The sequence below is a fragment of the Chiloscyllium plagiosum genome, unplaced genomic scaffold, assembly GCF_037043375.1.
Source record: "Chiloscyllium plagiosum isolate Xiang-an unplaced genomic scaffold, Cpla_swu_hap1 HiC_scaffold_4, whole genome shotgun sequence".
Taxonomy (NCBI): domain Eukaryota; kingdom Metazoa; phylum Chordata; class Chondrichthyes; order Orectolobiformes; family Hemiscylliidae; genus Chiloscyllium; species Chiloscyllium plagiosum.
This window is the reverse complement of record NW_028270142.1, coordinates 29255988-29273362: the sequence shown is the minus strand read 5'-3', so window position 1 is coordinate 29273362 and position 17375 is coordinate 29255988. Positions and strand designations below refer to the sequence as shown.

Below are 17375 nucleotides of genomic sequence, written 5' to 3'. Positions count from 1 at the left end.
TTCACCTTAAACCTATGCCCTCCAGTTTTCGACTCCCCTACCATGGGGAAAAGCTCTTTGCCATCTACCTTATCAATGCCTTTTATGATTTTATAGACCTCTGTACAGGTCACCACTCAGTCTCCCACACTCCAGGGAAAATGATGTAGCCTATCAAACCTCTCTTTGTACCTCAAATCTTCCAGTCTGGGTAGCATTCTAGTAAATCTTTTCTGTACTCTTTCTAGTTTAATAATATCCTTTCTATAGTAGAGACCCAGAATTGTAGGCAGTACTCCAAATGTGGCCTCACCAATGTCTTGTACAGCCTTCAATAAGATGCCCCAATTCCTGTACTCAATGCTCTGACTGATGAAAGTAAGAATGCTGAAAGCCTTCTTCATCGTTGTGTCTACCTTTCATTCTACTTTCAAGGTGCTAGATCTCTTTGTTCTACAACACACCCAGAAGTCCTGTGGAAGTCCTGCCCTGTTTTGACCCACACCTCGCATTTACCTAACTTAAACTCCATCTGCCATTCCTCAGCCCACTGGCCCAGTTATAGATTCATAGAGATGTACAGCACAGAAGCAGACCCTTCAGTCCAACCCATCCATGCCGATCAGCTATCCTAACCCAATCTAGTCTCATTTGCCAGCACCTGGCCCATATCCCTCTAAACCCTTCCTATTCATATACCCATCCAGATGCCTTTTAGCCTCCACCACTTCCTCGGGCAGCTCATTCCATACACACACCACCCTCTGTGAAAATATTATGTCTTATGTCACTTTTAAATCTTTCCCCTTTCACCCTAAATCTATAGCCTCTCGTTCCGGACTCCCCCACTCCAGGGAAAAGACTTTGTCTATTTATCCTATCCATGCCCCTCATGATTTTATAAACCTCGATGAGGTCACCCCTCGGGCTTCAATGCTCCAGGGAAAACAGCCCCAGCCTACTCGGCCTCTCCCAATAGCTCAAATCCTCCAACACTGGCAACATCCTTGTAAATCTTTTCTGAACCCTTTCAAGTTTAACAACATCCTTTCGATAGGAACGAGACCAGAATTACACGCAATATTCCAAAAGTGGTCTAACCAATATCCTGTACAGCCGCAACATGACCTCCCAACTCCTATACTCAATCCTCTGACCAACAAAGGAAAGCATACCAAACGCCTTCTTCACTATCCTATCTACCTGCGACTCCACTTTCAAGGAGCTATGAACCTGCACTCCAAGGTCTCTTTGTTCAGCAACACTCCCTAAGACCTTACCATTAAGTGTATAAGTCCTGCTAAGATTTGCTTTCCCAAAATGCAGCATCTCGCATTTATCTAAATTAAACTCCATCTGCCACTTCTCAGCCCATTGGCCCATTTGGTCCAGATCCTGTTGTAATCTGAGGTAACCCTCTTCACGGTCCACAACACTCTCATCAAAATCTCATTGCATTCCCAGATAACCTTCTTCACTGTCCACTACAGCATCAAAATTAGTCTCATCCGCAAACTTACTAACTGTTCCCCTTAAGTTCTCATTTAAATCATTTATATAAATGACAAATAATGGATCCACAGATTTTACTGAGGAGACTCCCCCCTCCTCCCAACCCCCTTTTTTCCTTCATCTGCTTGCTGTATGTGGTGTTTGCGCTTCATAAGGTTCTGGTACATTGTACAGCTGCAAGATTAATGCAGCACACACTACCTTACAGCAAGCTGTCCACTACCAACCAACACCTCCCCCCAACCAACCAACCCTCCCCCCCACTTTCCATCCCAACTCCCCCACTCCACCCTCCCAGACTGAGGACTGCTGACTAGCAATCCAAGCTGCCTGATTGTATAAGAGCACTAACTGGCACAGCATAGCACAGCAAGTAGGACAAAGCAAGGAAGAGATGTTGTGAATAAGCAGGTAGGCACTAAGTGAGTGAGAGTCGAGAGTGTGGTGCTGGAAAAGCACAGGTCAGGCAGCATCCAAGAAGCAGGAGAATTGACGTTTCAGGCAAAAGCTCTTCATCAGGAATGAGGCTAAGTGACTGAGCTTTGGGAGATGGAGCAAACAGCCCTGGGATCCAGCCAAGTCCAGTCTGCAAACTAGGAGCCTGATCGGGTGCACAAAATGTACCTGCTACAGCCTTTCAAATGTTAGTTGCCAATGTGCCATGTAATGCAGCCATGTGCTTGCAGATTGCACTGCCAGCATCTCAAACAAATGCAAAGACAGCAGTGTCATGGAGGAGGACTGAGTGCAGCCATGTATCTTACCCAGGGCTGCAGTTTGATCACAGGCACCATGGAGGTTATTCAGAGCACACGCTGAACTGAATCGGTCAGGTATCTGCTCGTTGAGTTTCCCCAATGTCTAGCTTGTTTCAGTAAAATGGGATTCTGAATATTAATGTGAAGTTAACAAGGCATTTAACACGTGGTAATCCCTGTCATCTGGTTCCCCCCACAGCATAGTGTGAATCTTGTCAAGCTGCTTGTGAGAAACATAAAACATGGTGTGAGATGATTTTGATTTCCCACCATTTCTGCAACACTTCTCGCCATATCCCAGACTCCTATCAGATTCTGCCCTCAGTCACCTTCCAAATCCATCAGGATACAATGTTTAAAAGGAGAGAAGATTGAGAGTACTGCTGTTGATAAAGTGGTATCAATTATTATGAGGGAATAAAGAGTCCAAAAGGTCCACCTGAAACAGAATCCACCTACTTTTCATATATCCTTTGGCCCCTTGCGAAAACCTTCACTTCACTATCCAATGGGAAAGTGCCATCATCTTTTCTGAAGCGGTAGAAGAGTTTGGCGTCCTTAAATTCCTTAAGTTCATCACACACTAAAAAGAAGGCACAGAAAAGTACAGGTTAATATATTTTGGAGCACAGGTCAGAGCCATCACATGAGATAACATGGGGCTATATTTTTCAGGGAGTGGCAATCGCTCACAACTTGCCTCTCTGCTCCTTTTTTTTATAGAGCAGAAGAGCTCCATATTTCTGACAGCAGATTCCGATTAGGACTCCTTCAAATGCATGGAGCCATACTTCAATTCTTATACTTCCCTTACTGTGCTGAACGTTGTGGGGAGGACAAACCATGCACCATTTATCAGTCAGTTGCTTTATGCTGAAATCTAAAAATGGCCCAAGTCTAATGGTGGTAGCTGGGATTGGGGCAGAGAAGGCTGGAGCAGGTGGACGAGGTCAGGTCTCGTAGCGGGCTGAGACTTGGGGGGGCATGGTTAAGTATCTGTGGGAATGTAGTTAGGGATATGCTTGGAAAGTCGGGAGTCAGTTGGATCACTACTCAGAGTTAGACTATGTATTTTAAAATCTTAAATTCTATGAGTAACTATTGCCTTAATTTCTTTGAAACCCTTCACAGTCTACAATTTAATGGATACTTTCAGAATGGTCCCAGCACAGAGGAACTGCCAACGCTCCCTAGGTTTCATTTTCCCCAGAAATTCCTTTGACATCTTCTATAATGGGGATTCCACAGGGTCCCCAAATGCCAATCGCAAAGTCCAGGCCATTGTGCTAGGGATGCTTCAGGAATGACTTATTATATGTAACACAATATTACATCAGCAGCAATCTATAGGAGATTCTTATCAACTCTCTACTTTATCCTATCAATCCTGCTTTCCAATTAACCACAGCCAGATCACAGTCGAAACCAACAGGAACAATGAGAACTAAGAGCAAATTAGTGCAGATGTTGGAATCTGAATGTACCAAAAACAAAAAAATGCTGGAGATTACAGCATCCATGAAGAGAAATGTTAGGTTGACTTTCTCTCCACGAATGCTGTCTGACCCACTGTGACGTCCAGCATTTTTTGATTTCAGGAATGATAAGAGGTTTGGGGTGGGGTGGGGAGTGATTTATACATTGTTTAATGAAGAAAACAGTACAGAAACCATCTTTGGGTTGGTTTAATTTGGCAACATTGTAATGTTGAATTGGCAACAGATTAACCATGTGTTGACATAATAAACATTTTACCTGAGTAACCCACATTTTACAAGTTTAAGAAAATCTGATGTTTTTCTCACTGTAGACGTAATGCACATCTTTACAGAATCCAACTCAAGCAAGTAACTTTGTTTGGAAGTAAGAAAGGTATGTGTTGAGAAAGACATGTACTTCTTTTAACAATATGAACAATTACGTCTTTTGCATCACTTATTTGATTCTATAGCTATTTTAACTAACCACCACTTTAGAGTAACTTAATTATTTACAGTAACTTAACTATTCATTCCATTTAGGCAAAATTGATAGCAATCTAAACATTTGTCACCCTTTATAAAATCCCAGGCTGAGCAATGTGTGAAATGGGATTTCCTGAACTATCTTCACAAATGTTGGCTGTGACCCCAACATGGGGCTAGGTTTGGTGGAGCAAGGTGAAAAGCTGAAGATGGCAAATGGAATTCTTTTTCCCTGTAGCAGGAGTGGATGGAGCAGGAAGTAATCAGATTCCCACATTGCTCAAATGATGTATTTGAGATGGAGCAGCATCAACAGGGAAATGATAAATACTGGAGTCTGCATGTATTATCAGCATTTATTTTATTTGACTTGCAGCAATCTGTAAAACTGCATTATAAACATTTGAATATTTCCATGTTGAAGCACTCTGTGACAACACATCAGCGCCCTGCCAGGCCGTACCACATGGGCGGCACTGTGGCACAGTGGTTAGCACTGCTGCCTCACAGCGCCTGAGACCCGGGTTCAATTCCCACCTCAGGCGACTGACTGTGTGGAGTTTGCACGTTCTCCCTGTGTCTGCGTGGGTTTCCTCCGGGTGCTCCGGTTTCCTCCCACAGTCCAAAGATGTGCAGGTTAGGTGAATTGGCCATGCTAAATTGCCCGTAGTGTTAGGTAAGGGGTAAATGTAGGGGTATGGGTGGGTTGCGCTTCGGCGGGTCGGTGTGGGCTTGTTGGGCCGAAGGGCCTGTTTCCACGCTGTAATGTAATCTAAAAAGAACATGGGGTCAGTCCGACTTTGCATACTTTACAAATATGTAATGTAAAGTCATTTTGTTTAACATTAGTGTAAACCTTGCTGTACAATCCACTTATCAGTGCATCTGGATCTAGATTATTTACATCAAAATATTAGCTGCTTGGAATGGCAAACATTCTGAGAAACGAAAAAAGGAAGGATATTGAAAAAGCAAGAAGTAAAGTTTGGGTTTCCTCACAATCACATCCGCCAAATTTACATGTAACTTTTTATTGTAGGAAGCACAGTCACTGACATAAAAATAATGATCTTTTGAATTGTTTGATATTGATGCGAACATACCATGATGGATAACACCATGGTCCAATAGTTTCTGCACCAACTTGATTGCCATATTCCTGTCAGCAGCATCTTTGTGATCTAGCAGCCAATCGATTAATTCTTTAGCCACAAAACAATTTGGATAGGTTCTAAGGTGATATCGACGATCCTTGATAATCTTTTCTTCATGAAGCCTGAGCCTGAAAGTACAATTGCAATAATTTATTTAAGATAAAAATAACATTTCAACACTAAAATATTCTCTAGCAGTCACCAAAGGTTTCCAAGCAAATGAAATTCAAAATATTGTTGATTCGAAACACCCAGTGATTCATCTTTACTGGCAGAATATGAAAGAATTCAGTAACAGATTAGATTCCCTACAGTGTGGAAACAGGCCCTTTGACCCAACAAGTCCACACCGTCCCTCCGAAGAGTAACCCACCCAGACCCATTTCCCTCTGACTGATGGACTTAACACTACGGAAAATTTAGCATGGCCAATTCATCTAACCTGCACACTTTGGATTGTGGGAGGAAACCGGAGCACCCGGAGGAAACCCATTCAGACACGGGGAGGATGTACAAACTCCACACAGACAGTCAGCCAAGGCTAGAACCGAACCTGGGATCCTGGTGCTGTGAAGCAGCAGTGCTAACCACTGAGCCACCATGCTGCCCCTTATAGGTTGAAAAAGTACAATAAAGAAAGCTACAGAAAAAAGTAATAAGCGGTGAGAATATTTCAAATAAAGAAACACCAAGTACAAGAAACCAAATAAATTGAAACAATGGACAGACAAAGCAAAATTACATTGAATGGACGAAAACATACAAGAAAACGAGATTGGTAAAGGATCAATTCCAGGCTACAATACAGTTCAGACAGCTAGCTCACTGAAGCTAGCAATGCAGTAACTGAAGTTAATCAGGTCTGGGGATATATCGCCAGATCAAGAAGAAAATCCCCAAGAAATGACGACAACAACAAGGCTATGCCCCATTGCTGGGAAATGGGTTAAGAACAGTTAGGTGTGTTGTCTTGACTGGCGCAGACTCGATGAGCCAACTAACCTTTTTGTCTGCACTGTAGACCTCATAACACAGTGACATACCTGTATGCCAAGTCTAACTTGATCAATACATTACAGCAAGGTTTTGCAAGTACTCATGGTAGTACAAAAAATGCAACCAAACCAATACCAAGTTTAAGAAACTTTGTCTGTGATGAAAGGTTAAAGATCTGAGGACGAGTTGCTCTGAAGAATACAGTACTCTGGAGAAATACTTTACAGAATACTTCAACGAACTGTGATGTATTGGAGAGTGCCAAAAACTAGAAACATGCAATGCAAGCTCAAATTTAGAAAAGTCCATGAATTTAGGTTTGCCTCATTTATAAGAAGGATTAGCAACCAAACAAAAAGACTGAACAGACAGCAAAAGACAGCCTGGGAGGCAAATGCCACTAAACTAGTAACCACTCAACATCCCTTTCTGGACTTCTGTGTTAGCTAATATACTGCTCCTTTTCAAATGTGCTATCACCTTCTCTTTCAAAAATCTATCCTTGAACGTTTTGCTACCTTCCCTATTCTTATCTCCATTTCACGACTCCACATTTGAAGTTTTCCAATCAGTGCCTGAAGGGGCCTTTGATGTTAGAAATTACATGCCATGAGATTGTGACCATGATACAGAAACTCCACCCTCCTCATCCTTCAGCACTGGTCTGCAGCGTTTGACTAACTGACAAAACCATTCTCCCCATTTTCCAGCTCAGTAGCACTGCCCCTGCATGTTCCCACTCTATTCTCCCGAGTAAGAGTGAGAGAATCCCTTATGATTTCTCTTACACAAACTGCCCAAAAGCAATATCATCCAAAAGGGCATCAGGTTCTGCACGCACATAGACACCTCTTTTGACCCGGATACGGTCTCTAATTTGTCATTCTGATTGTCCAACTTCCAACACAAGAACTTTCCTCTAATTAATGATCGGAAAGACTGAAACCTGTACCTTTGGTGCTGACAAAACCCAAAACCCCAACTTTCATCCAGCTGCCGTGACTAAACTGGGTTGGTGTAAATGACCCCAGCCAATGCTCTGACTTCTTAATCTTCTCAATGACCATGTCCACACAATTCCATTATGTAACATCACCAACGGACCCTTACCTCAGACCTCAACCATGAAACCTGCAACCACACCTTTGTTCCTTCAGATTTGACTTTTCTATTGCTCCCCTCCTCAGTCTCCCACACTGCATTTAGGAAATTTGAACTTATCTAAAATAAATTTTGCTGCCATATCCTAACTCAAACTCACCATTACTCATGAGCTCACTAACCAAAATAAAAGTGACCAACCCTTCAAATTTAAAAAAAAAATCTCTAACATGTGTTCGGATCCCTCCATGGCCTCATCCTTCTCTATCAGTAATTCTGCTGTTTCTCAACGAACGTGGTAGGCCTCTTCTGTTGGAGATAGTTGGACTCGTGATGACGCTACCCCTTTAACAAAGTTATGTTGTCCTTGGGTTTTTTCAAGATGGGGTTGTAAAGGCCGAGGTTCCAGTAGGTCTGGATATGGTTACTTGAAAACAATGGCAGGGGAGTGGCCACTTCTTCCATAGTCATAGAAATGTACTGCACGGAAACAGATCCTTCAGTCCAACCCATCCATGCCAACCAGATATCCCAACCCAATCTAGTCCCACCTGCCAGTACCCAGCCCATATCCCTCCAAACCCTTCCTATTCATGTAGCCATTCAAATGCCCCTTAAATGTTGCAATTGTACCAACCTCTACCATTTCCTCGGCAGCTCATTCCATACATGTACCATCCTCAGTGGGAAAGAGTTGCCTTTTAGGTCTCGTTTATATCTTTCCCCTCTCACTAAATCAATGCCCTCTAGTTCTGGACTGCAGGGATTGGAACAGCTGCATTAAGTTGGGTTTTCAAATAGTAGTGTTGTTCTAAATTCTGTTTTCTTTTGTTCGTGTTTCAACAGTAGTATTAAAATAAATTCTGTTTTATTTAATGGCGAGTGATTTAACCAGCTACATCACACCTGGAATATCTACTTTACATCTGCCCTTAAAATAAGAAAAAGTGAGGGTCTCGGCTAGCTTCTTATAATATTTTGAGGGGTCTGGCCTGGTCCATAACACACTTGCATGGTCACTTGCCACTTCGCAGTGCCAGTTTGAATGTTGTCCAATTCTTGATTGAAATGAAATGGTGCACTGGAATCAATAACCCGTATTTCAGTTTCTGAATATTAGAAGGCAGGATTTCTTTGATGAAGCAGTTGAAAATGGTCTCGGTCCTGAGGAAATTCCTGCAGAGATCTCCTGGGGCTGAGAACTTTGGCATCCAGTAATTGTGTTGGTTATGACTCCAGTGACAATTTTCCATCTTGATTCACAGTGACTCTAGTTTCCGCGATATTCCTTCGTGCCTCTCAGTCAGAATGCTGCTGTGATGTGCAAATAAATAATTGTCCCTCGACTCTGGAATTTAGCATTTTGTTCATGTTTCCACCAAAACACCAATAGGATCTGGAGTGGAACGACCCTGGTGAAACCTAACTTAAGCATCACTGCTCAGTATATTCGTGTTGGCACTGTGGGTGACACCTTTTATCACATTAATTATGATTTGACAAGTAAGCTAATGAAGCAGGACAAAACTAGGCAAATTTCAAATTGGTCAGAGGTCAGTAACTCTACTGGGGCAGCTTGGCTATAGGTGAGACTAGTTCCAGAGCATTTTGCACTACAGCTGAAATGGTATGGGCCCATAACCTTTCATTTGTCTAACATGGTCAACTGTATCATGATGTCAAGTGGAAGGAATTAAATGGGCTGAAGACTGGCACTGCGATGATATTGACCTCAGATGGAAGTTCAGATGAAAGATCAATTCCTAATCAAAGACCCCTCCTACCCATTATACTCTCTTCCACCCTCTTCCATTGCGCAGAAGAATGTTTGAATATGTGTATGAACAGATTCAGGAACAGCTTCTTTCCTACTGTTATCAGACTTTTGAATAGATTTTGCAAATGTTCATTCTGATCTCTCTCTGATTGTAACACTATTCAGCACTCTTCTTCTGCCCTGATGCACTTTGTATGTGCCTGTGCAGCACGCAAAACAACACTGTTCACTGTATCTTGGTGCACGTGACAACAATAAAAATCAATCAACACCTCGGGCTCAAGATGGTTGTGAATGCTTCTGCCTCATCTTTAACATTTGTGCTGGCTCTAACATTGTGAGGATGGGAATGGAGCTTCTTCATATTAGTTTTTAATTATCCATTACTATTCAAGATTGGATATGCACAGACAGCACATCATTAATCTGGCCATCAGTCGTGAGATCACTTCACCATGAAAAGCATGCTGCTTCTTTTTTTTTTAAGACTGGATTACATTACAGCGTGGAAACAGGCCCTTCGGCACAACAAGCCCACACCGACCCGCCGAAGCGCAACCCACCCATACCCCTACATTTACTCCTTACCTAACACTATGGGCAATTTAGCATGGCCAATTCACCTAACCTGCACATCTTTGGACTGTGGGAGGAAACCGGAGCACCCGGAAGAAACCCACGCAGACACGGGGAGAACGTGCAAACTCCACACCGTCAGTTGCCTGAGGTGGGAATTGAACCTGGGTCTCTGGCGTTGTGAGGCAGCAGCGCTAACCACTGTGCCACTGTGCCGCCCTTTTGTTTTAAATCAACTAGGCAAATAGGCTATTAAGGGAAGCTAGGACTGAGATAGCTTAAGCTCTGATTACAATCTTTAAACATCCTTTATATTTCCGTGACATCAGAAAACTCAAGAATTGTAAGTGTTAACATTCGAAGGACTACCATAAACCCGTTAACAAAAGCCCAGTTGAATGTCAATAGTGGGACCACCATCCAGAAGAAAATTAAATTCTCACCTTGAGAAGTATGGGTAAAAATGGGCAAGCTCGTTAAAGACAAATCATGTCTGTTTAACTGATTAAGTTTTTTGATGACATAGTGGAAAGAATTATCGAAAGTAGAGTTGATGCTGGTCTTAAGAATTTGAAAAAATTATTTGATAAAAGTACCAAAATAGGAACTTCTTTGGAAAATACATGGACCATGACTTTAAGAGACTTTGTAATAAGTTAGTTCAGGGATTGGAGGGAGAGTAATGTTGAGTGAATTTTTCAGACTGGAATGAAGCTTGCAAAGGAATCCTACAGGTTTCAGTATGAGTAGCACAGATGAGAATGAACTCACATCTGGTATCAATTCTTCCTTTCATCATCTGATCGTCAAAGAGAATTACCATATTTTCTCTAGTCTTTCAATACAACTGAAGTCTTTCTTACCCCACCAGTACCACTCTAGCAAATCTCCTAGCTTATGCTCCTACCATTCTAGCAAGACTCTCACCAAGGCCTTGACAGTTTTAGTAACAAAATACATGCGACAATAAATAAATCAAATCAATTTAAATCCTTTCAAAGTGTGTTGCCCCCACCCCCCAAGTGACAACAATTCTCCAAATGAGCCCTCAACATTGTTTTATATAGTTTTGCATAAATTCTTGCTTATGTGATCTATGCTTCAAATTATGAAACCAAGGACCCTTTTTGATGAATCTTCCCTACTTAGCTTATCACATTCAAAGATGGGAGTACATAAAGCAAGTGCGTGAAATCTTACTGAAGCCTGTATTGAGAGCTATGGTCAGATTTGTAGCAAATTATTGAGAAGTCTGGTGGTGGCCTATTCCAAAGACTGCAGCATCTCTCCAACTTATATGCGCAGCAGAGACAAGTCCTGAGTTGGCAGCAGAAAGTTGCCAATTAAGGATGATTATTGCTTGTTAAATGATTATTAGTGGCACAACTCACCTTATTAATATTCAACTTCTTATCTTAACAAATTTACTGAACAAACTCGACTCAAGAATTCTCAACATGCAAGTCAGAGTGCGTCACTGGCCACTTGCTTACTTCAAAAGATGTTTAATATTGAGCACCAACATCTCAGTACTAATTGAGAATGTGGTGCTGAAAAAGCACAGCAGATCAGGGGAGGGCAATTGATGTTTCGGGCATAAGCCCTTCATCAGTCATTCCTGAAGGGCTTATGCCTGAAACATCAATTGCCCTGCTCCTCAGATGCTGCCTGACCGGCTGTGCTTTTCCAGCACCACACTCTCGACTCTGATCTCCAGCATCTGCTGTGCTAATTTTGTCAGTACTACTACCTTGCCATGCTATTAGTGCAGACACAAAGCCAGGAAACTAATCATGGTTGTCAGTAGGCCTCAGCCAAGTCAATGGAGATAGCCTTTTCTCAGAAGGTCCCAGTATATATGCCACAGGCACCTTCCAGTTCCATGGGGGGTTGGACACGGTCAGTCACTCAGTCAGGAGGAGAAAGTGAGGACTGCAGATGCTGGAGATCAGAGTTGAGAGTGTGGTGCTGGAAAAGCACAGCAGGTCAGGCAGCATCTGTGGAGCAGGAGAATCGATGTTTCGGGCATAAGCCTTTCATCACATGCCTCATTCCTGATGAAGGGCTTATGCCCAAAAGGTTGATTTTCAGTCTCAGTCAGTCAGGATCCACTCATAAGGAGTGAGGAACCAAATTTGGGCAGGCTACCACCATCATGCCTTTTTCTGCTCCATTGCGGCTGTTTTCTCTTGACATGAGAGAGAAAAACAGGTACTAAAGGAGATGTACGTATGTGACACGGCTGCTATTTCTTGTGCAGGGAGTAGACAGCACTGAGGACATGCAGAGCTATTGATGCTACAGATTTGGGATGAGCGAGGGCGAACTGGGAAAAATGTTTCAAGCCTTAGAAAAAGACTGAATGTGAGGATGAGAGTGAAGATGGTGGCACTTACACTGACAGAGTGGAGAAGATCACTGACCTTCTTCTGACATTGCCGCACATTCCTCCAGATGGTCGAGAATGCACTGAGCCAAATGGCAACCTCAGACCAAGCTGGCATGGTCTGGTATTGTGGCCTTCTCTAGTTGTACCAGGGGAAGAGGATATTTCACCTCTGCACCACCCCTTTTGGGTGTCTACAATCACGCAATAGGGACTACATAGGGGTGGGATAGGTAGGCTATAAAAGGTGAGTTGGCTAAGATATGACTAAACAATGCTAGGTCTCGCAGCCAAAGATTATCCAAAACACTCAACACAGCTTGCATTTAGCCAAAAGGTTGTAAGATTCAGTTTCAGGTCTCTGTCCTTCTGCATCTCTTTAAAAGAAAATTGTAGCATTTAGCGTCATATAGCTTTGAAACAGGCCCTTCGACCCCCATTTCTGTGCTGACTAACAAACACCAAACTACACTAATCTCATTCATCTGCACTTGCCTATAGCCTATGAAGGAGCAGTGCTCCAAAAGCTTGTGCTTCCAAATAAACCTTTTTGACTATAACCTGGTGTTAGGTGATTTTCAACTTTGTCCACCCCAGTCCAACACCGGTTCCTCCACATCATCTTACCTTTCAGACCAACCTTCTACGTTGGACCTTGACAAATGCCTTCCTGAAGTCCACGTAAACCACATCAACTGCTTCAGATTTTTGTATCCACTTTAGCCACAGGCCAAAGACGACTGTGGAGTCGCTAAATGTTTCTTCAAATGTTTCAGAAGGGTAAAATGGACAATCCAGGAAATTATAGGCCAGTGAGCCTTACATCATTGGTGGAGAAATTCTTAGGGACAAGATTTACTTGCACTTGGAAAAGAATGGAATTATTAGAGACAGTCAGCATGGTTTTGTGTGGGAAGATCTTGTCTCACAGGTTTGATTGGGTTTTTTGAAGAATTGATGAAGGTAGGGTAGTGGATATCGTCCACATGGATTTTACGAAAGCATTTGAAGACAGACGAACAGGCAGGGAATAGACTGATACAGACCATATGCAGGCAGATGGAATTAGTTTAGAATGGCGTCATGTTTGGCATAGACATGGTGGGCTGAAGGGCCTGTTCCTGTGCTGCATTGTTTCACATTCCACATTCTTGTTCTTAATTAGCAAAGTGATAGTAGAATCAGAAACAATGACACCCAGTAACATCTCCACACCACTGTGCTGTTCACCAACGTTAACTCTGACCCTTTAAAGCTGTGACCTGCCATGGCCCTATCTCTGATGCTTAGTTTTGCAAATCCACAGGATTGTCAACTGTTTTATATAATTTGAGCCAAGTTGTTTCTGTGAGGCACATGCCATTCAATGAGATGGGGTGAAGTAAAAGTTATTACAAGTGATGTCAGTTGCAGAACTAGAGATGTCAAGAGTAATTTCATTCAGAGGCCTGCTTCAAGCACAAAATGACAGCATATGGAAGGGTCAATACTGCTAATCACTATCAAATTAAACAGTCTGGGTGAGAGCTGCAGTGACTGATGGAGTATTGAATGAGGGTCACAGCCAAGTATATTTATTTGAATATCTAAGGACTGGGGCTGGTTCAGGAGGTTCAGGTGTAAACGTTATAGGAACACAGAAACAGGAAGACCAATCTGTCCCTCACATCTGTTCCACCATTCAGTGATATCACTGCTAACCTGTCATTTCAATTATAAAAATAGGATAGATAAACAATCGTCATTTACACAAGAAGTTGCCAAGCTTTTACCACTCTTCGCATGAAGTGCTGTTTCAGAATTTTCATCAGGAAAAGTATCTGGCTTTAAGTTTTTTAGACAATGACCACTAGACTGCTCAACTGGTGAAAATTGCTTTGTCTATCTACCGTATATTGAATATTATCAACACTTGTTCAATAGCCCACTAACCTTCCAAAAGAACCAGTCTGTGTCTTCTTTCCTCAGCTTTATCCTTTATTCCAATATGTCAACATGTCACTTCCTCAAAAAGATGATATGGTTTGGTGCCCAGAACTGTTCACAGTACTGCCGGCCTAATAAAACCAGGGTTGAAGCATGACTCACATCCCCTTGTATTCTAGCCTTCTAAATATAAAATGCAGCATCCCAATAGACCTTTTGATTACTTTCTGCACTTGCTAGTGGCATTTTCATGATCCATGTGCATAGTCCCTCAACACTCTGGCCTCGCCGTTTCCAGTTTTACACAATTTAGCAAATTCCTCATTGGATCCTTGACAAATACAAGGTGGATGACCTCTACACTGAAATCCATTTACCATAGTTTTGTCCATCCCCTTAAATTTATTCATATATATCATTTCTTTGCTTTAATTCACTGTTTGCCTTCTAAAAAAAGAGATCTTTGCACCTCTTCAGCTCTGATTAATGGCCAAAATAGCAACACTTCTTTTTCTGGATATCACTTTACAGAATGAATTTTGCTATAATGAATTCAAAAAGTCCGCATGTCTCGCAGCATCAGTGGAGACAGAAACAAAAAGAGATTGTTCCGAGTCCATTATAAGTCTTCTTCACTTTATTCACTGCTTATTAATGACTTGTTGAGGCCCCATTATGTTTGCCATTTGTTCTTGAACAATTTTTGTCATTTGCTGCTGAAACCTACCCATTATCATTACTCTGTCTGCAACTCAGCTGAATTCTTAGCCAGATCAGTAACTTGTGTTCATTATCATGGAATTCAAATTCAGCTAGCAGTCCCTCAGGACGGAATTTTTCAGTGGCATACTGTGGTACACCAAGGTATACATGCATGCACACATAAGCTTCTGGTCAAAAGTGTCCAGGCTCTGGGTGGGGATGTGCAAGATCATGATGCATGTGTAAATGGAATGGGGAGGAATATGTTCAAGATGTAACAGGGTTGAGGGTGAAGAATGTGGTGAGACTTTTCATCTGGACCATGTTCTCACTCTCTCATTCCACGTCTTACAATCAGAGGTCACATTTTATCCTGCCCGCAGTTCTCCACAGTGCTATTCCCTTCCATTGCCTCCCATCTCTTTTACCCTCACATTTCCCCTTCTTACCGTCCTCAAAATCCTCCCACTCCCCTCCCAACCAGGCGTCTCCCTCTTTCCCTCCCAACTACACCATCGCCTCCATCTCCCTTCCAATTCCTCTCTCCACTGAGATGCTCCTTCTTCCCAACAAGGTCAAGTTCTTCCCTCTCCATCCCACACCATTTCAAGCTCCTCTCTTCATTGTCTCTGACCTGCTGACCCTGTCTGAGGAAGCAGCAACATCTTAGAAACACAGCTGGCAGAGCACTTGGGGGACTTCTGTTACAGATCAGTAAAGGGGGTGAAGAAGAGAGAGAGACAGAGAGAGAGAGACAGAGAGAGAGAGACACAGAGAGAGAGAGACACAGAGAGAGAGAGAGACAGAGAGAGAGAGAGAGACACAGAGAGAGAGAGAGAGACACACACAGAGAGAGAGAGAGACACAGAGAGAGAGAGAGACAGAGAGAGAGACAGAGAGAGAGACAGAGAGAGAGACAGAGAGAGAGACAGAGAGAGAGACAGAGAGACAGAGACAGAGACAGAGACAGAGAGAGAGACAGAGACAGAGAGAGAGACAGAGAGAGAGACAGAGAGAGAGACAGAGAGAGAGACAGAGAGAGAGACAGAGAGAGAGACAGAGAGAGAGACAGAGAGAGAGACAGAGAGAGAGACAGAAGAAAATTTGTAATGGAGAAGCCTGGAGAGAAAAGACACAGAAGGGACAATTGAGCAATTGTCGGTGACAATGAAATAAGGAAATAAAAAATATATATATGTATCTGGCTATTCACAGCTGCTCTGACCAGGAAATCTACCGTAATGGTAAATCGCACTTGTCTGTCTTGCGCCTTCCACGCCCATCCGTTGGGGTTTGCCCAGAATCACTGTTCATCCATCATCCTACTAGGCTTAGGTCAAGCCTCGTTCTGTCAACATCCACCTTTGCCTTCCAGAATAGATGACTGTAGCTTTTCAGCTCTGATTGATGGCCAATGTAGCAAAATTCTCTTTTTTGGATATCACCTTATAGAATGTATTTTGCTACGGTGACTTTACGCACCTCTATCTGTCTCACAGGACTTTTTAACATAAGTTTTAGCATTCAACAGCATCAATTCTCTCTGCTGATCTTCATCTTTTGTGCAAGTGCCTGATGCATACAGCAAAGTGGATACAATTTACCACTTATCATTTCTTCCTCATTACAAGCTTCAATTTACATTTTGCTAATAAATCGCTCACCTTCACAAAATTACTTCTTTCCATGTCTATCCTCTCCTCACTTTAGCATCACATTTACTATGTTATCATTTGTTTTAAATAGGCAAACTTATTTAATTATTCCAGGGTTACACCATCTACCTCAATGTTCACTCATTTCTTTTAACGTATTCCTTCTAAAGATCATTGACTTTGTCTTTTTGTGGTTCATAGTAAATCCATATTCTAAACCTCTTCTGATTCTGCAAGTCATGTTGTGCCATCAGTGTACCACATGTTTGTTCTTTTCTTGCCTCCAATTTTCATCCCTGGAAGTACACACTCTTCTTGAATATTTGTTCCGGGTACAGACTGAAATATTTTGATAGGACACACAGTGTTGCTATATTTTTTCTTTCCCCATTTGATTGTCCCTTTTCTAGCCTAATGCTCGTCATTTAGCTGCAACATAGGCTCTAGATAAATCTAAACCTCTACTAGGAGAAAGTGAGGACTGCAGATGCTGGAGATCAGAGTCAAGAGTGTGGTGCTGGAAAAGCACAGCCGGTCAGGCAGCAACTGGGGAGCAGCAGAGTCGATGTTTCAAGCTTAACATTCCTGATGAAGGGCTTATGCCCGAATCGTCAATTCTCTTGCTCCTTGGATGCTGCCTGAGCAGCTGTGCTTTCCCAGCACCACACTCTTCGACTTAGATCTCTACTGTCAATGACACATTTTAGTAACACTTCTATTATCTTGTGGCACTAAACAGTACTGATCCCTTTTCACTGTACAATATATGATGCATACGTACTTGGTCTTGTTTATTTCCAGGCATTTATTGAAGAGTGTATCCCAGACTGCATTTCATTAATTTCAGCTTCAAAATTAGTTATTGATTCTTTATGATTTTAAGAGTCTT

At 42.4% G+C, this 17375-nt stretch overlaps 1 protein-coding gene across 4 annotated transcripts in view; it reads right to left on the bottom strand.

Annotated features, from left to right (window-relative positions):
* deptor (DEP domain containing MTOR-interacting protein) overlaps positions 1-17375 on the bottom strand; it is a 123203-nt gene that overhangs the window by 85114 nt on the left and 20714 nt on the right. For all 4 annotated transcript variants that reach the window (XM_087986056.1, XM_043688971.2, XM_043688968.2 and 1 more), the window contains 2 exons: positions 5317-5495; positions 2709-2832 (listed from right to left, as the gene is read on the bottom strand). In XM_087986056.1, coding sequence (XP_087842182.1) covers positions 2709-2832; positions 5317-5495 — 303 coding nt within the window. The remainder of the gene's footprint in view (positions 1-2708; positions 2833-5316; positions 5496-17375) is intronic.